The sequence below is a fragment of the Panicum hallii genome, unplaced genomic scaffold, assembly GCF_002211085.1.
Source record: "Panicum hallii strain FIL2 unplaced genomic scaffold, PHallii_v3.1 scaffold_20, whole genome shotgun sequence".
Classification (NCBI taxonomy): domain Eukaryota; kingdom Viridiplantae; phylum Streptophyta; class Magnoliopsida; order Poales; family Poaceae; genus Panicum; species Panicum hallii.
The window spans coordinates 8,508-34,094 of NW_020356163.1; the positions used below are offsets into that span (position 1 = coordinate 8,508).

The 25,587-nt window shown below is 46.0% G+C and overlaps 1 protein-coding gene and 1 pseudogene across 1 annotated transcript; one reads left to right on the forward strand and one right to left on the reverse strand.

Moving 5' to 3' along the window:
* Window positions 1–7,702: 7,702 nt before the first annotated feature.
* Window positions 7,703–8,730, reverse strand: LOC112878579. Its single transcript, XM_025942838.1, has 2 exons — window positions 8,554–8,730; window positions 7,703–8,280 (listed from the first exon to the last, which is right to left on the reverse strand). The coding sequence occupies exons 1-2, from the start codon at window positions 8,615–8,617 to the stop codon at window positions 7,955–7,957; spliced, it is 390 nt and encodes a 129-aa protein (XP_025798623.1). The 5' UTR covers window positions 8,618–8,730; the 3' UTR covers window positions 7,703–7,954.
* A 10,405-nt stretch (window positions 8,731–19,135) lies between these two features.
* Window positions 19,136–25,564, forward strand: LOC112878578 (annotated as a pseudogene).
* The last annotated feature ends 23 nt before the right edge of the window (window positions 25,565–25,587 follow it).

Below are 25,587 nucleotides of genomic sequence, written 5' to 3' on the forward strand. Positions count from 1 at the left end.
GAATATACCATTGTAGCATTTCACCTAGAGAGTATTCAGGTATTGTTATTTATATTTTCCCAAAAGATGGCATGTGCAAAAGAGTTTACTAGATACATAACCAGGACAATATGAATAAGCTATATACTACATTTTATATAGGGGCAAGTCATGATAAATGATATGAATAAGGGTAATATGACACACACACAAGCCAATCTCAAGATAAAGAATAAGAAATAAACCAAAGCTTAGCGGGAGCATAGGCATACAAAACAAGGTCCTAATGGAATAAACCAGGTTAGCAAGGGTTAAAAAAGCATATGGTTAGAACTAGACTTGAGTCTCTAGCAACGGGAAGACTACATAGCACTAGTCTGCCAGCAAGATGAGATAGCTCTTTAGACTCCTATACCATACCTGAATGTGGAGGAGTGCACAAACCACGCCTAAACGTGGTGGATGAATAGGGTAGTCACCATCTGCCACCTACCCCTACAACACTGTGGAGTATGGTCATATTCGATGGATCCCGTCATACCCGAGCACCACGCTCCTATATACGGAACCTGCTCTAGTCTCCCTAGGTCTCCCACCCTGCGGATGGACAAGTAAAAACTAGAGCAAGCCCAAGGGGCACACCAAACTGTTGCTTTAGCACAGATTTCTAGTCTAAGCCTATGAATTGCATAACTTAAAGAAGCACACATCACGGTATACTACCAAGATAGCATAACAACCATGAAGATACTCTGAATTATAGATATATACCTAACAAGTCAAATACAAAGGCATACCAGAGGCCGAGGATCGCTCAATGACCCCGAGGATGACTTGGATTCACTAAAGAGAAGAACTAGCCTAGCTCAACTATCCTAAGGATTATAAATCACAAGAGTAGAGAGAGGGAGAGAGACTTCAATGTGGTGTGTGTTGAGAATGAGGGGGAGGCCTCCTTTTATAGCTTGAGAGGTCGGTTCCCGCCATCCCTTCATATGGAAACTTTGGCCACCGCCTTCAAGAAGATAAGGACGATCCTCCCGCCAAAGATCAGGAGGCCGAGAAGGCGGCCAGATTCGGCCGAACCTAGCGTTTGGACAACCCCAGGTGGTGCCTCCCCGGCTCTGCCTTCCTCTGACTGGCTGGCATGTGGGCCCTAGTGATGATTCTTGGTGATTCGTGCCCTAGTAAGGCGGTTTGTTCTGCTAGGTGGGCCCTCTTATCTTTGGGTAATCGCAGGATACAATCTTTTATGCATTTCACCTGTGTTTTGCATACGTTTCTCTCTTATCGTGAACTTGTGTTCTTGAAATCAAATACTTGCCAATATATGTGGAACTAGGTTACTGTAAATGAAATATGTGAGTAGGGTGTATAGTTTTCGTTTATTTGTGAGTATGGTTGATGGTTGATTTGGCATTTAAGGACTGTCAACACCAACCATAGGAGACTTGTACAGCAGGTGGAACGTGCTGATTCATTTTGTTTTCTTTGAGTTTGATTTTAGTGAGTCAGATTTAAAATTCATTCAAACTCATGAATCAAGGAGAGTAGAGAGGTAGAGGGTGCACATACCATCGCTCTTGAAGAAGATGAGGATCAAGGTGGACCAGTGGTGATTCAGCCAAACCACGGGGGCGGGCGACTCGCTCTGGTGCCCTCGCCTTCTTCCTTGTCATGTTGGCGCAGTCGATGTTGTGCGATTCCTTTGTGAGAGATCTCGAGTGTGTATAATGATGATGGTGATGATGATGAACATGAGAGATCTCCCCCACACTTGTGCTTGTACCTGGTGCTTTATTCAAACAAAAGATGGAAACAAAAGGGACTCTACAGGTTCAAGAACTAGGGGGCCTTACCTATAAGAGAGTAAGGGAACAACTTCAACTTGAGGGTATCTTGTATCATGGCTTCAATGGCAAAGCATGAACACAACCGCTCGAAATCAAATAGATGGTAGTATGGGTTTTCACTTTCTAACCCGAGAAGGAAGGTTTTTGAACCAAAGCGATAAGGTCAGGAAGAAGCTCACAGCCGGATGTAAGATTAGTTGTGTAGAGGGTGGTGGCTCTAAGAACTCCCCCCTTGGGGTAGAGAGGCATTCAAATGATGGCTTCTACATGGGTAGCGGGGGTAAAGGTAGAAGGAAAGAAAAGCAAAACATACGAGGATGACTAGGTGCGAAGAAAGATACAACAACCGTTCCCCGGCAATAGCGTCAGAAAGCTTGTTGGGTATTTTAGCGATATGCGAATAAATCCACAAGCGTATAGATACCATTGTAGCTTTCACCTCAGAGTATTTCAAGGGTATCGAATCCAAAGGAATGTGTGTACTAACTTCTAATTTAGTCAGTTCAAGGACACACCAAGATAGGTGGCAAGATTGCAGAGGATTTCTAGGCTAGCACTATAGGTGAGTTAAAGGTCGATCTCTTGGGCAAAATACTCTTCGGGCACCGGCTTACCCCCTGAAATGGTCAGGCGACTCCGGCCAACGGCTCTACGCTATATCCGAACGTGGAGGATTACAAAGGACTAATAGGGTTGTCACCACCTACGGCCTATCTCTAGCAATCCATGGGATATAAGGCAGACGAAGAATAACCCTTAGCCTAGACACCATGTCTACACTACTGATTACTACCGCAGTCTAACTACATCTAATATCCCATAGCAAACTACAACACTCTATATAAATATAGAGCAACGAACCCGCAAGTAAGAGAACTGATCTCACTCAAATATGAATGCTACTAGTGTATACTATAGACATTCATGAGAGCACTCAAGCATTTACTATGATAGCAAGGGTATATGACTAGCATACGAGCATATAAACCAAGCATATAAACATAGCAAGGGAATAAGACTATTCATGCAACCAAGTATAACACTATAAGAAGGAATCACGAATGTTTACTTAACTACTAAGAATGTAGCAGCATCTGTAGAGTACAAGCTCGGGGGAGAGTGCCAACACTTTGGCACTCCTCCCAAACACCCCTCACTCTCTCCCTAATCTGACGACAAGCTAGGCAATGCTTTACATTTGGAATGAGGATCTAAGCTCTCTTGGATGGTGTTGTTGGTGTGCTCAAATGAACCCCCTCCCCTACTATAGAGGGGAGGTGCCTTGGGAGAGTGGAGTTCCTCCAAGCAACTCAAGGGAATCTTGTTCTCCATCTCCTCTTCTTGTGCCACCTAGCACTGTCTGACGTTGTAACTTCACGGCGAAGCGGTCATAACCGCCTTGGGGATGTCACAAGGAACTGACATGTGGAAGATGGGCTTGAGGGGCCACTAGAGTGGTTTGGCCGACCCCTGGTTGGCTCCCCTCGTGCTGCCTTTCGTATGGGACACTGCTAGGTGGGTCCCCAAGTGGGTACAGTGTGATTGGCGGTAAGTTTAGGAAGTTTAACCCCTGATATGGGCCCTTCAATCAGTGTGCTTGCTCCTGATTAGTTGAGGGTATATTTCCTTGCTCTTTGAGGTATGTTTTCTCCCTTAACAGACCTGTATATAAATATTCACCAACAGTTATGCAATTCGTTAGTAATAACTCCTACCACTAATGTTGATGTTCTAGATTTTGTACTTAAGAGTGGTCATCAGCCACGCCGAGTCAGAGCGTGGCTTTCGCTCTCCGGATCGGTACCACGCCGGCAGCCAAGATGACGCACGTGATGACTTGGATGGCTTCTCTGCCTTTTCCACTCGGCTCCGAGACATTCGATGGCCTTCTAACTTCGAACAAGTCAACATTGAAAAGACCGATGGCGACTCTGATCCCAAGACATGGTCGTCCACTTACTCCTTCATGATCCGAGCAGCCAACGGCACTAACAACATGATGGCAGCCTACTTCCCAGTGATGATAAGTAAACAAGCCTAGAGCTGGCTATAAGGACTTCCCGCGAGATCCATCAACAGCTGGTAGGATCTGTGCAACACCTTCATGCAACATTACCAAGTGGCGTGCTAGGCCCCAAGACCAAATGGGATCTGGCAGTGTAACCCAGCATCCCACGGAATCCGTTTGCTATTACAACAAGAGGTACTTCACAATCCGCAACACCATCGCAGATGTGGACGACCGCGACATTATACACTACATTCACCAAGACCACCACAATATCGAGCTATGGGGCAAGATGTTCGAGAGCAATCCAAAGACGGATGCCGAAATAACGATGGTGAGCATCTTGTCTGAGCAACGCATATATAACGATGCAAGTTGATTCTTCCTAAGGTGAAACATCCAAAATTTTTATCCACTCATTTCATGAATGAAATTACGCTTCTCCTTAATTCAAATTGTAATTATTTTCTTGCCAAGCAACTGCAACTGCAACTGCCTATTTGTACTGACCTATATGCAGGAGCGTGCCTAGTAACTCACTATGGTGAATAGCATATTTGCTATTCATTATTCCAACCTTTCAGTTCATATGAATTTTTATGATAAATGTATATTCCCCTACGCACACTAGAGCCATTTCAAGAGCTTTGCACACACATAGATCATCTTCAGCAAACTTATGTGTTCACTCAGCCTTTAGAAGTTGCTCAGAATTTGTTCCCTTATTGAGAGCTACGAAGGGGCCTATGTTCAAACATTCCTAGAGGACAAAGGTAGACGTAAAAGCTGGTTTCTTCCAACAAATGGCGCGGCTTTATATTTCTAGTTAGAATCAAAGCCGCGCCTATATGTCTCCAGATTTCAGCCTAACCCGTGTAATCGTGATGACGTGATCATCTGGTAGCAGGACAAAGTACAGTTTAGTCTTGCAAATAAATAATTGAATTGCTAACAAATTAATCATGGAGCAACTCAGCCACGTATCTGCACTGCAGCTTCCATTGTGTTTGGCGTTGGACGTGCCTGCGATATTCCAATCGGGAAACTAGCAGGTCATTCCAATCGGCAGTTGGCCAGTTGGGCTTGTACTTAACCTAGTGTTTGGGGACCCGGTGCGGTCAGCCGACTTGCAATGGGCCATATACGGACCTGCCTCCTATGAGCTCTTCCGTCGTCAGGGCAGGGAATGTGGCCTACCTAACGGCTTTCTGTTCCTGTTGTCTCCTGATCACTAACTGGACTAAATTGGAAAGCATGTACCAGTTTGAGATTGCCAGGCACGGGCTCGTGGCGTGCATCCACGTGGTGCTTCTAAGGACGTAGGACGTCGGGCGCTGGTGGCAGCAGGCGGATGCAGTGCAGCAGTCGAGGCGTCTCTGACGACTAGCTTTCTAGTCGCCCTGACCTCGTGCCGTCCTTCGTGGTCTCTAGGAGCATAGACGCCTACGTGCCTCTCTTCAGCCGGAACATGGACGCCTCCAAGAAGTGCCTGTACATGGGCTACGAAATGGGCCGGGAGGGCCCTGCTCTGCTGCTGCGGCAGTCGTGGAGTAGAGTCGTATTGGTTTATTGATGGGCTAACCAATATGGAAGGATGCCTAATAAAAAACTGTTACGGAAGGACCAAGGGAATAGTTTGAGATAGTAGTTCTGATATTGATTTTGTAAACGTATTGGGATTTATATTTCAATCCGAATTCAAGTATCACTCAGACAAACAAGCACATAACACGATTATAAAGTTCTTAAATTTGTGGAATTAAATTTGACTTCTAATTACGAGGAGTTAGCAACACTGGAATCAAAACTTTAAGTTCATGCATATTTTATTGGATGTTTAAAAATTCGGATTTTCACATCATAAATTAAATCAATATTTAAAAGTTTTACGTGTGGCTTATTAAAATATATACTTAACAAACATGTTAGTCAGATTAAATTTATTATTATATATCTCCAAAATCACAATATGTCCAAACAAGAGCCATAATTTCTACACCAGAATAATTCATTTCGAGCACTACTACACAAACTATCATCAGTCTACGTTAGTTCCGAATCTAATGGCTAGGTGGACATAATCTTTAGTCCCGGGTGATGGTTCCACCCGGGACTAAAGAACCCCTATTAATCCCATTGTACTCATCACCCGTGACTGATGAGTAGGATATTTTTAGTACTGGGTGGTGGCTACACCGGAAACTAATAAAACTCTTTAGTCCCGGGCGAGACTATAGGTGGTGAACCCGGAGCTCCAATTTTTTCAAGTGTAGTGCATGTAGCTTCTGTCCTTATCTTCCCGACTCGCTCCATTATCCTCTCATCTCGCTCACCCCTTCCTTACCCTCTCCTCTCACGTAGCCTCTCTCTCCCCCCTCCTGTATAGCTCTCTGATGACCAGGTGGGCACAGCGGGGGCTGGCCTGGCCGCCGCCGGCAGAGCACGCGGGTCTGGCCTGGCCGCTGCCAGCCTCCACGGGCCGCGCAGGGGCTGGCCTGGCCGCCACGCAAGGGCTGGCCTTGCCGCCGCCGGCCCTACGGCCACGTGCGCACTTGACCTGGCCGGTGTGAGGGCAAGCCTGGCAGCACGGGCGCGAGGGCTGCGTGCTGCCGCCGAGCGCGAGGATAGGCCCGGCCGCAGCGGATCCAGCCGGTGAGAAGCTACAGATAAATTTGTGTTTGGGAATGATTGGTTTGTGAGTGTGTTGTGTATTAGATGTTATACTTGAATCAAATCGAACTCATGTGTTATGAATCAGTTGTTGTACAATGAATCAAATTGAACTCATGTAATGTGAATCCTTCGATGTTTCTTGCTCTCGATTTGATTGCATCTCTATGGCGGTCGAGGTGGAGTTGGAGCTCAAGAAGGTGGTGCTCGAGACGAAGCTGCCCGGCGGGCGGCGCGGCCAGACCTGGCTCAGCCTGGCCCCGGCGGGCGGCGGCGCTAAGGCTGATATTTTTTTTATTTCTAAAATATTACATTAGTCCAGTTGAATAGCTGCCGGGATAAAAAGGTGAGGTACATTAGTCCCAGATACGCAGTCCCAGTTGGAAAACCGGGACTAAAGCCGGTTCCCAACCGGTACTAGTGAAGGATTCTGTACTAGTGGAGGGGCTATAGTGTAGGCTTCCATGCATGTCCTCGGATATATACACTTAAAGACTTATAAAATTTCTTGTTAGTTTTCATAATTTGTGGCCAGCGGGTTTTAATACATTTGGTAACTATATACTATAATTGTGTGGTAAATGAGATTATGAGGGTTTATGTTATTGGTTATTTGTAAATTATTGAGTAATACTCGTACTAGGAGATTTGGCACCCACTAGAGAAAAACTACTAGAAGACACTAAAACTTTTGGACAATCATACACTGTCACAAGATAGCTAGCTTGCATATATCTAGCTACTTGGAGAGAATATTGTGTAACTCTGATCTTATGGAGAAAACGTACATATAAATTGAGAGTTTAATGAAATCTTTTTGAGGACTACGTGTCGAGTCATTGTGAGTTTGCCTTAGCGCACGAAGCTTCTAGCAAAGAATATGTCATACTATGGAGTACGATGGAGGCTAGGAATTTATCACGCGTGAGAGTGCATCTTTTCAGACATAAAGCGAACTAGGAAATTTGTGGAAGCACTTTTCGAACTCTGCATACAAGCAATCTGTGGTAACTAACCATGGGGCAAGGCATCACATATCTGCAGTCTACTGTTTGTGGTGTCCTGTTAAGTTGCATGATTTATGCCATCTTAGAACTAGCAACACTCAAAAATTTAAAAGGAAATTATATGGCATACAAGAGACAATGCATGGACCGGAATGTTTTCCCATGCATTTTCCAACAAAAGAGTATAAACTCTGCCTCTTCAAAACTCTTTGATCATTTGGTAGCATACCTTTTTTAACATATACAGTACATTTCTTGAAGAGCAGATCACCCGTTTCCTCAAGCTTTATTGAGCAGGACTGATTATTAGCTTCTCTCTCTCTCTCTCTCTCTCTCCCCCCCTCTCTCTCTCCCATACACTAACACACAGTTATCCATTATAATAACACTATATCCAAGATGGCACAGCTTATGAGCAGGCAACTTGCTAATAGCTATTAGCACGGGCCATCGACCTCCAAGCTCCTGGGAGTCATCTGGAAGAAGTGGTCCCAGGCGTACTGGAAGCTTACGGTGGCCATGCTTGGGATTGGCTCGCCGCCGTTCACCAGGTAGACGCCTCCGTCGTCAGCGCGGAACGCAGCAGGATCAACGTCCACTGTCGTGGCGAAGCCCCGGGCGTCGAGGCGGACGTTCCTGACGGCGCACGGGCACAAGTTCTTCAGCTCCACCTGGAACACCGTGTCGCCGCCGGACACCACGACGCCTGAATTGATGGTCTCCACCTGGATGCTCGACGTGATGCATCGCTCGCCATTTGTTCCTGATCATGTTTTTTTTTCAATAGAAGTTGAATGTCAAACATCAGTAGGCATTGAGAATTTGAATAATTATTGGCAATTTTTGATAGCTCTTGGTGTTAGTGAGTTACTCCCTCTGTTCTTCTAAATTATTAGCTGTTTTAGCTTAGATTTTGCTGTGCAAAATAATTAATAATTTAGAACGGGGTGAGTACTAATTAAAATTTGAACTATACCCTCTATGTACGGAGCTAAATTTTGTTTCCACGACAAGCTTGTCAAACCGCGAGACTCACCACTTAGCAAGAGAGCCAATAAGACGACAGTGAGGATCGTCCGAAGCATGCTCGAGGTGGCCATGTTTCTTGCTTGTTCTTTCTTTTGTACACCAGAATCCCAGCTTGCTTTGTAAGTATGGGTGCTAGTTGGTGGTCAGCTCCGGCTTGTGGTTTTTGATGGTGGTGCTGGTGCTACGGCCGCGGGCAGCCTCCTATTTATAGACAGGGACAAGGCTCGATCCATTATTTGTAGCAATCTGTGTGTCCCCATGACAGGAGCATGGAAACAGCCCCAGCTACTATTTTTGCATATGCAATGGCCTCACCACATTTGCTTCGCAGCTAAGTACATCAATGTGTCTCGTTGTGAGTAGCAAAAGGGACAAAAGAGAAAAGGTGTGGGCCGGGGTAGTTAGCTTAGTTCCTTCCTTGCAAATCACTTTATTCTGGCTAAAAGAGTATCAATCACGGATGGTAATATGTTATAACTCGATCTAAGACAACATGGTTAATGGAAGAAATGAACTTGTCACAGGATCAGCGATTCCATGTTATTACACTTCTGAGGTCTTCCTCTTCCTGCATTAACACCTGTTCCGGCGTCTGCAACCGGAGGTCGTAGAGCCGCTTGTTCTTGACGCAGAGGACCGACTGGTAGCGCGGGTCCCACTCCAGGCGTTGCACCCTATCCTATCAAGAATAGAAGTATGGAACAGTGTACATATTTTTATGTAACTCTATTCAACTGCACATTGAGCTCTGTATATGTAACACAAGTATTTCATATAAGAACAACAAAAGAAAATTTGCAACATTATTAACATAGGAAATACTATAAATTACTATTAGAAAACTGTAAGTAGCTATAAGACATATAATGCCACGGCATTTAAAATGATGACACACATCAAAGGTACTATCGGATGCTGTAGCTCGATTATACTAGAAATTGAATCTACTAGGCCCATGTACCATCAAGAGAGAAAAAAAAATAGTTTTCCGTTAGGCTTTAGGTACAAATGGAGAATTTACTTGCATTTTATTAACCTTGACAGAAAACACCAAAGTAGTTCAATTCGTCTGGACTAGTTAACTCTTTTTAATGTCTCAATGGTAAGAAGAAAAAATTAGAAACACATCTCTAGAGGTACTGAGAACGGAACCAGCACTACCGGAATACGGGACGTTGCGGCCAGAAACTTTTCCTGACGGTTTTCCCCTTCCGACAGGAGTGAACACTATCTCCTGTCGGTTCGACAAAAACCGACAGGAAAAGTTTGAATCGTCAGGAATTTGCAGTTTTCTGGTAGTGCAGGAAATATGACCAAAACAGATATGCCATATCTTGATTTACCATAGTTGTACAGCCAATTCCATTAATTTGAATATTTACTTACTGAAACGCATATCATTGAATTTCGCTAGATAAGGTCCACTACCTTTGAACCCATTGAAACAAAGTAGAACCTTGCCCTGACTAACAGTTCGGAATTCCTTAAGGGCTAATCATCAAGAACATGCCAGCAAACACTAGGTGTTACGAGAAGCTCATGCTAGAAAAAAGGAATTCATCTCTAGAGTAAGGAAAGAAGAAAGCAAATTCAGGGGTTATAAAGACTGCAAAGTTCAAATGCCATACGAAGTATAACTCAAGCAAGCACATCTTGACATGGAGGGCATATGCTGGCCGAGAGTTTATTGGATTTTTCTTCTGCCTTGTTAGCTAGCTTTGCAAACTATTAAGCAGACATGGGCTAACACATGAAAGCAAGGGACAATGGAATCTATACTCCTAAAAAAACCAATTGGGAGACCAAATCTTCGTGCGACTGGGACGGGGACGCGCTTCGTCTCGCCGTCCACAGATCCACACTGCTGATTCTTTTCCATTGCTGTCAGAATTTAATTTTGGTCGTCGATCGGGGTTTGGCCCTGGAATTCTGCATCGTCTCGCCAGTGGGCATTTCTAGCCGTCCGCAAAGAATCATGCGCTGTCAGTTTCATCTCGCGCCCCCGGCGCCCTCCCCTAGCGCAGCCCTGATGCTCGCCGCCCCTTGACTCCTGCGCCGCGCGCTCGGCACACCCTCTTCCGCGCGCCGCCTTCGCCGCGAGCCGCGGCCCCCGCGCACGGCTCACCCTCCTCCGCCGCGATATTGGGCCTCCTCTGCCACGCAGCCACGGGCCCGCACGCTCGGCAACCCCCTTCTCCGCCGCAGGCGCCCCCCCCCCCAGCACCCCCCTCATCCGCCATGCCGCAACACAAGGGCACAAGCCGCGGAGTCCATCCATGGCCACTCCCCTCGGGTTCGTTGGAGCCTCCGCACAGATCCTCCCTTCCTCCTCCTCTGCCGGAACCCGAGCTGCGGGCGGATCAACCTCGGCTTGCAGCACTGGACCAACGACCAGATCATTAGGCGAGCGAGCACGTCCGGCAGCTGCCCGCCTGGAATTGATCTGCAGGCGTGCGCACGCCTATGACACCCTAAAATATTTAATTTTAGGATATGAGTATCGTTTAGAATGTGTTCATCTATCAATAGGATTTTCTAAGAATTTTAAAGATTTTTTTGGAAATTATTCTCTTTTTCTGTAGAGCTAAATCCATTTTTTGTAGAGGTAAATCCATTTATTGGAAAGCTCTAAAATCTTTTTATTGAGCTTCGAGTATTTTATTTGGACTCGTCGTGTCCTAGGTTTTTTCCTGAAATTTTTGGGATTCTTTTGGATATATTTTTTATAGTTTAAAAGATTTATCTAGACTTTTCTAGATTGATTTTAAGCTTGAAAATATGTTCTAAAAAATGAATTCATTTTCTTTTCATTTCGAGCTGGACTTAACTCATTTTTGGTCCAATTCGACCCAAGACCATAGAACCGTGCTGTTGAGCTCGACCACCGCCGTGATCTCGTCATCTGCCGTATTTTGTCAACAAAAAGTAAATCAAAAGTTTCTCCTTAAGGTACCGAAGCGAATACCCTTGTTCTCGACTTTTGCCTTTCCTTTCTGAAGCTTAATAGCTCGTCAAAGCCACCTGACCGACACTCGCCGTCGATCATCTTTCTTCGCCAAGCTGGAGTTATCTAGAAGCCTTTTCATTTGCCCTTTCCTTCTTTCTCTGTATAGTTGCTAATATCTCGTCGTAATCGGACCCATTCGTTTCTTCAGTATCCGTCATGTTTCCTCTATCCTATCCAAGACCATGAGATGCTCCATCGAGTTCCTCATTCTCTAATCCTTCTCCCCAAACAAATCACGCTCGAAACGTAGCCGTAGCCCGACTTTGGTATTTTCCGATGATGGTCCAATGTCGTAAGTGTAAGCTCTGGTGACCTACGTCGCCGCTGCATGACCCTGGCCTAGCTTGCCAACACCTAAACCTGATCCGACCCAGTTCGGCCACCACCATCCCCATCCTTTCTTTTTCCTTCCTCAACACGACAGCTATGTCATGCCAAACTCAGCTTTCCAGTGCGTGCGTGCTTGGACTCGTCGATCGAGTCCGATCTAGCCACACATGCCCGACCTCATCGTATTCTTGTATGTCACCCGCATCCGAGCTAGCTGTTCGTGATGTGCTATTTTGGATTTCATTCGAGACTAGATGGCCGGCATTGCTAGCCTTGGTTTGCGCATCACGCAAGCCCAACGGTCCATGTTCAATAAAAAGATTCAGCTCACTCGATCCCTCTATGTTTTCTACTTCATGCTCTCGAACATCCTGTATTGCTTCGAACAGCTCGTTTTTCTTTTCGACCTTGCTCTCCCGAACTCCCCAGCCCAGCTCGGCATTCCTTCCCACCACCCGCTTTGGCCTTCGGCTCAGCCCGACCTAACCTGCGTGCTGCCCAGTCCACCAGCCCAGCCATCTCACCCTATAAAAAGGCAACCCCACACGTTCCCCTTCTGCATCGCTGGCCCTAGGCCGCCACAACGAACCCCTGTTCCCCGCAGCCCCTTGCGTCACCCCTCTCCCGAGCGCACGCCGCCACCAGGAGCCGAGTAGAGGCTGCCGTCGCCGTGCCCCTTGCGACCTCCCCCTGCACCGCGCGACCCTCCTGCTCGCAAGGCCGAGCGCCTGAGCCCTCGCGCCCCTGCTGCTGCAGCCAGCACCACCGCACCCCTCTCCCCTGCATCGCCATCCCTCTGCTCCGCTCGCCCCTCTATGCGCCTCCCTGCACGCGCCCCTGCTGGCCTCCCCATCGCCCCTTGCCCTGCGGCACAGCCGTCGCCCTGCCCCCTGCAGCAGGGCCCCCTACCGCCACACGCTCTCCTGCTCACGCGCCACCAAGAGCACCGCCGCCCCTCACGCCTCTGCACACCTGAGACACAACGTTGTGCCCCTGCACTACCGCCGCCAGCCTAAGTCCCTGCACCGCGTCTCGCCTCACCCCCTGCCCGCCCCCTCCTACACTGCCCTGCGCGTCCCCTGGTGCCCAGCGCCACCACCCAGGAACAGAAGCCGGGCAAAACCGCCATCGCTCCTTGCGCCGTCGATTTCGACCACCATGATGCATCCCCGCGGCAAGTAAGGTATAAACTAGGTTCCCCTCCCTCTCCTCTTTCTTTTGCCCCGCTCACCGCGGTCTCCCATGCCCGGAATCACCGGGAATCCGGCCAACAGTGGGCGCCAGACACCATGGGAGCCTGTTCCCCAAGCCTTTGCAATTTAGCCCCCTAACAATCTTGTAATTCCTGCAGTTTTTCGTGTGTCTTGCAAACTTCGTAGAAAACCCACTAGATCCATTGGATTTTTTCAACCCAGCCCCACCCATGATCCTTTTCAGATCTAACTCTAAACTTTTCCTAATTTGTGGGTACTGTTTCTGTATCTTGCAATTCTTTGCTGATAGCCCTCCAGATCTATAGTTAATCATGTATATGTACTTGTAACCTTGTTTCATGCGTAGTTTCCGCATTTTAGATCCGTTTTGATCCGTTCTTTTTGCGTTAGTATTCTAAAACCCTAAGCTATCATTTAGTAGTGATCTTGTACCATAGTTCCTATTTTTAAAATTAAATATAGATTTAATTTGATTAATATCCTCTCATCTAGTTTTTCCAATTAAAACCCAATTAAGTCTTTACTCCGCTTTTCTTAATTAATGTTAATTTGATTAATATCAACTTAAATATGTTTTAGTTATAATTTGATTAGTTGAACACGAACCATAAAGTTCGACATTTTGATACTCTCACCAGTTTCTTTTCTAATTAATTGTTTAATTAGGATAATTTGTACATAGACAATTATATATAACATTTGACTAAGTTGTACCTCATCTTTATAAATGCAAATATAATATGAGTTAATTATAATAAGGGATATTCTCTTTTGAATATCTTTTACATTAGTTTTCTAAATTAAAATAAATGAAAGCCTATAGTTCTTTTATTTCTTTTATAATACAAATATTCTGATAGCTGTTTCTTTTCTATCTAGCTCTGTTTCAGCGTTTCTTGCGCTCTCGTGATCGTAGCAATGAACCCTATCCTTTAGTTCGCTCTTCTAAAGCTTTCTTTTTGTTTGATATATGTGTTCTTAGTTGTTCTTTTTATTTGTTTGTTGTTTTGCTTGGGCCCGATGCTCGTTTGATGTTAGAAGGAGTGCGATCCAAGAGCTTTGAAGATTTACAGTGTCAAGAACAAGAAGAGTTGAAGACTTTGAGCAGCTATTCTCTAAAAGAAAGGCAAGTGTTTCCTTGTGTTATCACCATATTTTGGACGGGCCAGAATTGGGCCATGGAGCAAGATGGGCCTAGAAGACGGTTACGGTAGGTTTGTGGATCGGACCCTGTGCGGGTAATTGGGGCCAGTAAGGCCGTGTAAATTTAGATATAGGCAGTTAGGATTCATGTCGTGTTTGGTTAGTGTTAGTTAAAGAGAACAAGTCTACGGACTATAAATATGTACCACGAATAAACAAGAAAAAGAGATCATTCATCAACAACTCACGGCGCATCGCCTCCCCTGTTCTAGGGTTTTCATTGGGTAAGTGCCATGCGGCCCCAATCATGCTCTGCGTGATCGGGGTAGCATTACCCTTGCTCGTTCGTTTCATGTGTTGCTCGTTCTGAAGCCTTGTAGATGGCGAGTAGCACTAGTTATCATAGCGCGCATAGGGTAACGTTATTCTCTTTATATCCCGATCCTGCTCTGTTCGTTGCTCATGTGCGCTTCGCAATCATCGTGTTCGATCATGGATGCGATGGTTGCATCTTGCTTCGTTTTTATTAATAGATCCAATCTGTTATGGCTAGTTTCTATCTATTAGAGATTTAGCTCGATATGTGCATGATTAGGCCTTGCAAACGAGTTGAAAGTTCCGGCAGTATGTTTAGTATCAGATCGTAGCTTGAGTAGAGGTTTCTCTAGGAATCGGCTCTTGGGCTGTTTTTAGGATCTCTATTTAGGTCGTTTGTTTCGATGCTTTTGCGTATTCGTTAGGCTCAATCATGTGTAGGATGTTCCGATCGTGCAGTGAGGGCTTAGTTATCGTAGATTGGATTAGATTGATATTTGTGAAGCAAGATTTATTTCATTATTATATATATATTGCCTGTCCCAAAGATTCGATCCGGTATTGATGCAATCAGCTCTTCATAGCCGATACCGGGAAGGAGCAATGAGCCGATCACGGCTCGGACTAACCTTTACAAGTGTCTGTGCTTACAGGAATTTAACACATCACACCTTCCTGATCGGGTGCAGGATCAGGTGGCACGCCTAGCGACTCCAAGCCAGGGTGTGCGCCAGATCGCTGGGCCGTTGATAGAGGGACCGGGGCCCACCAGCAGTCCCGGAAGCCTCCCGGCTCCTCGTGTTGCCTGTCGTTGCTCGCCGGTGGGTTTCGATGACAACACATTCTGGCACGCCCAGTGGGACAATCTTCATCAACTTCGTCATCACCATCTTCATCGACATCATCATCACCGTTGACTTCATCAACCGCGGACGGCAGAATGGCAAGAGACGATCCAATCACTTATGAAGAGCTCTCTGCCGAGCATAAGCAAAGATACGACGAAATCAAGGCTCAATTTGAAGCCGACCTCATCGGCTCTTTTGAAAGGACTCACAACCATGGTGTCAGGTGGAGAGGGTTTTCACCTGAGGGTGCTCTTGATGGAGTAGATCTGTCTACCCCTTCTGAAGATCGTACCAGAGCTTTGCGGCAGGAGGTAAATTATGCGGTGGCTCATTCATTGCACCGGCATTCTGAAAGTTTGGTCAATGTTTTCGAGCGTGTAGCTTTGCGAGTGGTTCAAGAAATTATGAAGCATCAGCATTCTCCAACTGGGCCTACTTTGGGCAGTCATAAGGGAGAATTGTCGTTCCAGACCAGACCTCCGTTGCCTTATGCGCTCGCAGCTGCCGAATCACATGGCGCTCCAGCTTATGTGGTTTATAAAGTGGGAGGTGATCCCATGGATCACCAGTTCTTCAGCGAGCCACCCAAGAAAGTCCCACATGGTTACATGTGTGCATACATACCAAACATCAATAACCCGGTACATGCTGCGCAGAAGGTAGTTGGAGGGGTCTCTGGAGCCGACGCGGACAAACAAGCGTGGTTGGCAACTTATGCTACCAGGCCGAGTCACGACAGTATGCACTCGGCCCCTGGGTCACAAACAGCGGAGCAAATCAGCGCCATCCTGAGGGATCAGTTTGGCATATTACCAAAGAGGAGAGCGATCGGCTATACTAAGCCATATCCAAGCGATTATGATCTAATCCCATTGCCGCCTAAATATCGGCTCCCCGAGTTTACCAAATTCAGTGGGGCAGAAGGTTCTAGTTCTATCGAACATGTGAGCCGATATTTGGCACAATTGGGTATGATTTCCGTATCGGATCCGTTGCGAGTAAGGTTCTTCTCACAATCGCTTATAGGACCAGCTTTTGGATGGTATACGTCATTAGGTCCTGACTCGATCCGTACCTGGAAGCAACTGGAAGAGCAATTCCATATTCAGTACCATTCAGAAGCTGCGGAAGCAGGAATTGCCGATCTGGCGCAGCTCCGACAAAAGCATGGAGAGACCATGGCAGAGTTCGTTTGATGCTTCAGGGAGATGAAGAACAAATGCTATTCAATACGGATCTCAGAAAAAGAAGCTGTTGAATTGGCATCAGTGGGATTATTGAAGCCGATCAGAGATCTGGCTTTTCAATTGGAATTCACTTCTTTGGCGCATCTAGTCCAGAAGCTGACGACGCATGAGCAGCGTCATCCCAAGCTATACCAAGAGAAATTTAAGCGTCGAGTAGCAGTAGCTGATACAGAAGAAGCCGATGACTCCGGGGAAGAGCTAGAAGTATCGGTTGCAGAATGGGCTCGTGGCGCAAATCCTGTACCTTGCAAGTGGGTAAGGAAAACTGGGCCTGCAAAGGGGTTTGACTTTGATGTGGGTAAAGTCGAACAAATTTTCGACTTATTATTAAAAGAAAAGCAGTTGAAGTTTCCAGAAGGATACAAACCTCCCACAGCGCAGGAGTTAAAAGGAAGATCATATTGTAAATGGCATAACTCCTTTACCCACAGCACGAGTGATTGCAAGGAGCTCCGTCGGCAAATCCAATCAGCTATTGAGCAGGGCCGATTGATCCTGGGTCAGACCACTATGAAGGTAGACACCCAGCCTTTTCCTGGTGTAAATATGGTAGAAAATTATGACCGGTCTGCAAGGCGACAGCTGGATTTCGCGCTCGGCATCAACGTGGCAGGGGTGGCATCACGTCACCAGGCCAAAAATAAAGAGGCCGATCCCAGCGAGCGGCCCCAAAAAGGGAAAAAAGAATACGTCACAGAAGAACAAGTAAGGTATGTGAAGAATCAGCGACCAACTTCTTCTGATCTTCTCAGAAAATATGAATACCAGTACCAGCAGCGCCTCCAGCGGGAATCTGAGGAAGAAGAATATGAACATCGCACTGGAAAGTGCTTGAGGAAGCATGAAGATACCCGCGATCATTGGTACTGTCCCTTCTTCAGGTACTGTTGGAATTCCGGTATGGCTCGACTGCCTACTATCAGGGATTGCCCGGAGTGTAGACCTGTAAAACCAGATGCAAGGGATTCAGTTTTTCAGCGGCTAGGACCTGCTCCAACCCGGCATGATTGGGTTCGATCATCACAAAGGGAGGATGAAGAGGAAGATAGGTATCATCGTCCTCGTTGGTGCCCAGATGGACTTAATCGTTGCTCGCCGGTTACGGTAGGTTTGCGGATCGGACCCTGTGCGGGTAATTGGGGCCAGTAAGGCCGTGTAAATTTAGATATAGGCAGTTAGGATTCGTGTCGTGTTTGGTTAGGGTTAGTTAAAGAGAACAAGTCTACGGACTATAAATATGTACCACGAATAAACAAGAAAAATAGATTATTCATCAACAACTCACGGCGCATCGCCTCCCCTGTTCTAGGGTTTTCATTGGGTAAGTGCCATGCGGCCCCGATCATGCTCTGCGTGATCGGGGTAGCATTACCCTTGCTCGTTCGTTTCATGTGTTGCTTGTTCTGAAGCCTTGTAGATGGCGAGTAGCACTAGTTATCATAGCGCGCATAGGGTAACATTATTCTCTTTATATCCCGATCCTGCTCTGTTCGTTGCTCATGTGCGCTTCGCAATCATCGTGTTCGATCATGGATGCGATGGTTGCATCTTGCTTCATTTTTATTAATAGATCCAATCTGTTATGGCTAGTTTCTATCTATTAGAGATTTAGCTCGATATGTGCATGATTAGGCCTTGCAAACGAGTTGAAAGTTCCGGCAGTATGTTTAGTATCGGATCGTAGCTTGAGTAGAGGTTTCTCTAGGAATCGGCTCTTGGGCTGTTTTTAGGATCTCTATTTAGGTCGTTTGTTTCGATGCTTTTGCGTATTTGTTAGGCTCAATCACGTGTAGGATGTTCCGATCGTGCAGTGAGGGCTTAGTTATCGTAGATTGGATTAGATTGATATTTGTGAAGCAAGAATTATTTCATTATTATATATATATATATTGCCTATCCCAAAGATTCGATCCGGTATTGATGCAATCGGCTCTTCATAGCCGATACCGGGGAGGAGCGATGAGCCGATCACGGCTCGAACTAACCTTTACAAGTGTCTGTGCTTACAGAAATTTAACACATCACACCTTCCTGATCGGGTGCAGGATCAGGTGGCACGCCTAGCGACTCCAAGCCAGGGTGTGCGCCAGATCGCTGGGCCGTTGACCGAGGGACTGGGGCCCACCAGCCGTCCCGGAAGCCTCCCGGCTCCTCGTGTTGCCTGTCGTTGCTCGCCGGTGGGTTTCGATCGACAACACCTTGATCGTTCTTTTATCCTAATAATCATAATAAATACAACTTTCTTTATGGATGCATGTGTCTTAACCTGATGGATCCTAATTAAGGATATGCCTAGTCTTTATGATCATTCCTTGCTAACCTAGGTTTTACCTTTATGTTCGGTAGCTTCTGGTTAGTTGCTATAACTGATTACGGTTTGGGAATAATATATAACCATGATGACAATAATGATGATACTACACCTGTTCTATCCATGTTCATGCGCTATGCGTTGTTAATACAAGATCATATGTTTAATCGGAACATGGAGAACCACCTTGGAAAACGGTGCAACCGTAATACTATATGCCTCTGGTCTTGACTGATTAATTAGAAACACTAGTTTATGATGATCTTACCGAAAGGGCAAGAGGGGTTGCATCATCAAGGTATAGCTCGGTCCTCTTGAGGCTTTGATATGTGGTCCTTGGCTAAGGCACTTCCTCATTAGGGAGAGTTATGACCGCTTTGACTTGAAATCTTAGCGGATTGTTATAAGATATGGAATCTTTGTAAAGGCATCGTAGTGAATCCCTTGCCACTCACCTTGGAAGTGTTTAATAGGCTAGCTACCTCGGCAAATTGGAAGACACAAATTGTGGGTAAAGTGTACAATCTCCGCAGAGTGAAAACTGATATATCAGCCGTGCTTACGGTTAAGAGTGGGTTGGACCCTCACATGATTAATGAATTTAAAGATGAATTAAATCGTGAACCATGTATATGGTTTTGGATATGCTTATGCTGTATCTCTTCTCTCTCTTTTAATGTGGATTTTGGTATGAACTTATACCTTAGTAATCAGGTGCTAATAAAACTTGACCAACTAAAATTGCTTATCGCAGTAAGCCAGTCAGCCTTTCCTTACTTTTGGCCTTCATATCATATAATTCCCAATACTTGCTGAGTACCAACCATAAGTGTACTCACGCTTATTATAATTGCTGCTCAGAAGAGAAAATTGATGTGAAGTCTTTTAAAGATGATTGCTTGTGAAGTTTGGAGTCTTCATTTTCAAGATAAACTTTATAACTCTGATAATCTTTTATAGTCTTTAGTTCTCTTTTCATGATATTGTTGTTGATTATTCACTGATGAAATCACTATATATGAAACTAGATCTTAGCATATATATATATATATATATACAGTTATGCATTCGGTTTTGTCCTTAAAACTAAACCGGGTGTGACAACGCCGGCCCGCGCTGCCGCCAGGAAGGCGCAGCCCCCATCTCCATGCCGGAACACACGCTGAAACGGTCTTGCCTCCTCCTCGAGCCTCACCGGAAGCGGCCGGCCGCAGCCGCGGGGCCACGCTCCATCTCCAGCCTCCTAGGTGGACGGCATCGCGTGGGGCCACGCTCTGCCTCCGGCCTCGTAGGTGGGCAGACTGCTCAGCCCTCCTTAATGGCGTCACGTGGGGCCATAGTCACCTGCTCCGCGGAGGATGTGCCGGCGCCAGCCTCCCAGGCAGGCCGCAAGCGCTGCCCCCGCTACGCAGCCGACTCACACTCCCACCACGCCGCCGCCGCACCGTGCCATCGCAGTCCAGTCGCGCTGACGCCGTCACGCGGTCCCAGTCCTCGTCCCTGTGGCAGAACAAATTCGCTTGATTTATTCCGGCTCAAGTGCGCTAGTCATCACTATACAAGCGATACTAACTCAACGCACTTCAAACAGAACAACCCATTGGTCTGTTGGGTCACCGCCCGATTCAACCACAATTACACAGGACCGAGGTAGGTTTACCTTGCATGAAGGCGAGTTTACAATCACATCACAGCTCACCAATGGGTGATATTAAATATTATTACAATCTGTTTCAACTTAAAGTAAATTTATACAAATATTGTTTAAAACCACAAGCTATGCAAGCTTGTTCAGATTCACAGCGGAAGAAATTAACACGCGACTACACACGTTGCGAAAGTTGACACCACGCTTAGCCCAGAACATGGCGTCATTCCGGAGGGTCATTGCCAGCCAGGGACGGATCCCACTCCACGGACCAGCCAAACGGAACAGAGAATGGTCAGGCTGGACTATCCGTTTGGTTCTTATAGGCCATACCTGAAAGACAGACTAGCAAGACTGAGTATGCTAATACTCAGTAAGGCTTAACCGAAAATTGGGTATACTTAACGCATAACTGGACCATGAAAGGTTGAGTGGTTCTGGTTTTCTTTTGCTGAAAAGCAACAAAGAGTATGATCTACTTTCATATTTTAGCTTCCAGATTCTAGTTTCTTTAACCATTCTAGGTAAGCACCTATACGAGTCAAACAAAGTAGAGATTATCATCTCTCAAGATTATTCCAACAACAGTTACAATTATTACTCTATGTGGCAGAAAGAGCAAGCAATCTCAATCTCTGCGAGAAACGGACGATTCTGAATCAAATTTCATAACCTTGCAAGGGATCCTAACTCACACGCTCGGAAACTTAACTTTCCGAACAACCGTTCCCTTCATCTTCCTGGTTATGGATCAGGGCCACCACAAGCGACTATAGGACCATACGCACATCATGTGCGGGACGTACTTCTACAGCGCGACTGTATGACCGTACTCCCATCCGCTGTATGGAACGTATTCCCACACGTTGGTGCGTGTGTGCAATAAAAACCAATCAATCGAGTGGTGGAGATAAGTCCATTTGCTGGGCCAGTCAGGTATTAGGCTTACCGCATACCATATTTACGGCATGTGGCTAGTACATTCAAACACTTGACCACAGCTACCACACACTGCGACCTTATCCACTTTTATCAACACAGACGGGGTAACCTTTCAAGTCATGATACTGCACACGGCCCCATCCATCGTCCTTACAGTGATTGCAGAATAGTAAACAATCAATTCCTATATCGCGCGAGTGACAGGAAATCACTCGACTTCTGCCGGTCCTATTAGCAGAGCATCTATTCGATAAGAACTTAGGCACAATACATAGGTTCCTAGGATTTATGCATCTAGGGTTTTATTACAACTCCTAGACTTTAATGCACAATTTAGATATATATATAACTTTATAAGTACAATAATTTGAAACACTGGGTTATGCACCGAGGCTTGCCTTCTTGAGCGGGGCTGGGGTCAGGGATGTCAAAGGCTTCCGAACCTTGGTTCGGGGCTTCAGTTAAATCCTCGGTGACATTCACTTGGTCTTCAGAAAAAACCCTTGCTCGGGCTCCTCAATTAACTCGTAGACTCCGTCATCGAGTGTCGCTGACTCTACATGAGATGCAATGATTTCTATTAGGTGGTTTTTGAGTTAAGAATTTACTTCACGATAAAGTTGCAATTTAACAAATTGATAAACACAACTTCATAAAACAAGAGATTTGAATTTCAAACCTACTATTTGTATCTTAATTAATTATCATAATTGATGGGACTAATTGAATTAAGTTAACAATTTTTATTTTTATTTTAAAATCCACAAAGGCTATGGCATTGAATTTTTGTGGGTAAGCTTACTTCTAATAGATGGGCTTACTATGAATTTTTCATAAATTTCTAAAAATAGAAACTAAAGCATTTGAATTAAGTTCAAATTTCAAGTTTCAATTAAAATCTTAGGCAAAACAGTGCCATAAATTCTTGAAAGATTTACTATGAACTACTCAATTACAAAATATCACATGGTAAAAAGATCTAAGGATGAAAATCTTAGTAACATGCTTGAATAAATTTAAACCATTTCAAGCTTGATTTGCATAAGTTTAAATTAGTTTAAGTTAAGGTTCAGTACTGCAGGTGAAATTTTTACACAAGCTTACTTCTAACTTAATCAGGCTACATACTAAAAATCACAAGCAATAGAGCTAGTATGCAAAAGTTATACTCAAGATACCCTTTTGCTAAACTTTAAAATAACTCTAAAAACATTTTGTTTCAAAATGAATTCCAGTAACAAAAGTTGTAGAGCTAGACTTCTGGAGTACAACAAAACTATTTTGGAAATTTTTGGATTTTTCTACAAATTCCTATGAATTTTCAAATTTGGCTGATTTGAAATGGGGGTATTAATTTTCCACAGAAAGGCCCCTGGAAAAATTTGAATCCTTGCAATTGGGTCCTTGGCCGGGTTAAACAGAGAAGCCAATCGATGGCGACCAAATTCCGTCGAGGGGACTCACCGGCGGCAAGGGGAAAGTGGGGGAAAAGGTTCAGGAGCTCACGGCGGTCACGGCGGTGGCCGGTGTTGAGGAAGAGAGGGGCTGAAGCGGCGAGTCGACGGTGAACAGAGGCGGGCGGCGGGGCTCCGAGGGGCGGTGACGGCGTTCTAGTGGTCGGAGTGCCGGAGGGCGGTGGGGAAGTGGCTAGAAAGCTTCCTCAGGGTGATGTGGTGCTGGTGGTGTGCTTGGCAGGGGCTGAGAGGGGGTGGAGCGCCGGGACGACGGCGAGACCGAGCGGCGGCGGAGCTTGAGCTCACCAGCGCTGTGGTCCGGGCTGCTCGAGTACGGGAAAGTGAAATTTGACTGCTCAGTGAGCTTCAGTGGGTTGCGCGCGGTGCTACTGGAGCACTGGATCGCGGGTGTGGGGCGGCGGAGGCAGCTGACGACAGCGGGCAGGAGCTGAGGCGGAGCTCCAGCGAGGGTAGTCGAGCGGAGAAAGAAAGAAGAAGCAATGCTGCGTGGTGGAATGGGTAAAAGAAGTCGAGAGGGACTCCTGGGCAAGCTTTAAGACTAGGAGAAGCACTGCGCGTGCGAAGCAGTTGCTGGCAAGCCCGGCGCCGTGCGTGGCGACTCGGGCGGCGGCGGCGCGACGTGGGGGGGCGGGGAGAGGGCCAGCGTGGGGTGGTGAGCGGCGGGCATGGGCGCTGGAAGGCACGTGGTGCGGAGAGGAGCGGCGCGGGGGCAGCTGGAGAGGTAGACGAAGGAGGACTGGTTTGGAATTTTCCAAAAATGCAGGGACTCCACTATAGAGACAAAGCAACATTCAATCCATAGCTCAAATGAAAATGTGACCAAAAGCAAAAATGTAGAGCTTAGCAAGATTTACAACTTTGCTTTAAGGGTCAGCTTCAAAAGAGTTAAGAATTTGAATCTAATTTAAAACTTGGCAAAATTTTAAACTTCGGAAAAATCCTATTTAAAATCTACACTCCAATTGAATCCTTAGGGTAGTGTCACTTCTATCTATGATTTAAAAGTAAGTACTGGCTTCTTGCAAAACAACCCATTATATATTTTGATTTTGCCTACCATTCTCACACATTTGGCACCAAAGGACCTAAATTTTCCAGAATTACAAAAAGACCCTTTTACCTTTGCATTAAAGTTTTTAACATACATACAAAAGATCAAACACACAAACTCATATTAGAATCTAGTGTGTTTTAATCCTAAGTACCTGAATGTCGCAACCCCCCTCACCGCCAACCCCGCTCCCGCCATTGCTGCCGCGCCTGCCCTGCCGCGCCTGCCCTGTCCCCCGGGCCAAATCTATCATCGCGCCTAACCCTCTGCTCACCTACAGGGAGGGCAACCTCTCCAGAGTCCTACCCGAGATCCGACTACATCGAGGCTGCGCAGTCAAACGTCACAGCCAACATGCGACGACTGGCTCGTCGAGGTCGCCGAGGAGTACAAGCTCATCGCCGACACGTAGCACACGCTCTACCTCGCCATCTCCTATATCCACCGCTTCCTCTCCGCCAACGCGCTCAGCCACGACAAAGCTGCAACTCCTTGGCGTCGCTGCCATGCTCATTGCCGCGTAAGTGCGCCACCCCCACAAATTGTCTTTTTGCGGCTCTGCTGTTTGGAGATTTGGGGTTTGAGTTTGGTCGGGCTGGTTGCAGGAAAGAGATCAGCCCGCCTCATGCGGAGGACTTCTGCTACATCACTGACAACACCCTACACAAAGCAGGAGGTCGTCAAGATGGAGAGTGACATACTCAAGCCTCTCCAGTTCGAGTTGGGCAATCCTACAATCAAGATCTTCCTGAGGTTGTACACTGCTGAATCAAAAGTTCATATTTTCTGCTATTGCTCGCTTTCCATCTGAACATGTCAGCTAATGGGACGTCTGACACTGCTTCTCCTTTGTTTCGCTGATTTCAGGCGGTTTACAAGATCAGCCCATGAAGACAAAAAGGTTTCTGACCTTTCTAATTTATTGTATTCCAACTGTTTTCCCATTTCAATGTGCATTGATGTCTGATGTTATTGTTGGCATGTTTGTTGTAGTGCTCCATCTTGTTAATGGAGTTCATGGGGAGTTATCTTGCTGAGCTGAGTCTGCTGGACTATGGCTGTCTCCGGTTCTTGCCATCAGTAGTTGCTGCTTCGGTGATGTTTGTTGCTAGGCTGACCATTGATCCAGATGTCACTCCTTGGGTAAGGAGCAAGATAGATCTTCGTAGATGTCTGAAATATTATACAATGGATCTTTCTGTTTCTCAAGGCTCATTATCCTTCATTTTTTTTCTGGTCACCTAGATGATTGTTAGTTCTTTTCTTGATAGAAGTTTTCTGCTCACTTTGCCCTGAGAAAGGCTTTCTATCCGTTCTGCTGTTTATTCGTTGGCTCAATCAATTTGACCGACCTGAAAACACATTTTCGCGCAAAACCATGATGCAATGGATCAGGCCTGCAACACAGGTTATATGTTCAACGAAATGTTTAGGAAGAAACTCAATTTATTCCCGCAAACCCCGACGGCAAGCGCTTCAGCGTTTAACTGTGTCATATTTTTGTTTCTAT

Coding starts and splice junctions, on each gene's coding strand:
- LOC112878579 (XM_025942838.1), bottom strand. CDS start 8,617: ATGGCCACCTCGAGCATGCTTCGGACGATCCTCACTGTCGTCTTATTG. Junction 8,281..8,553: donor ATTGGCTCTCTTGCTAAGTG/GTGAGTCTCGCG, acceptor AAACATGATCAG/GAACAAATGGCGAGCGATGC.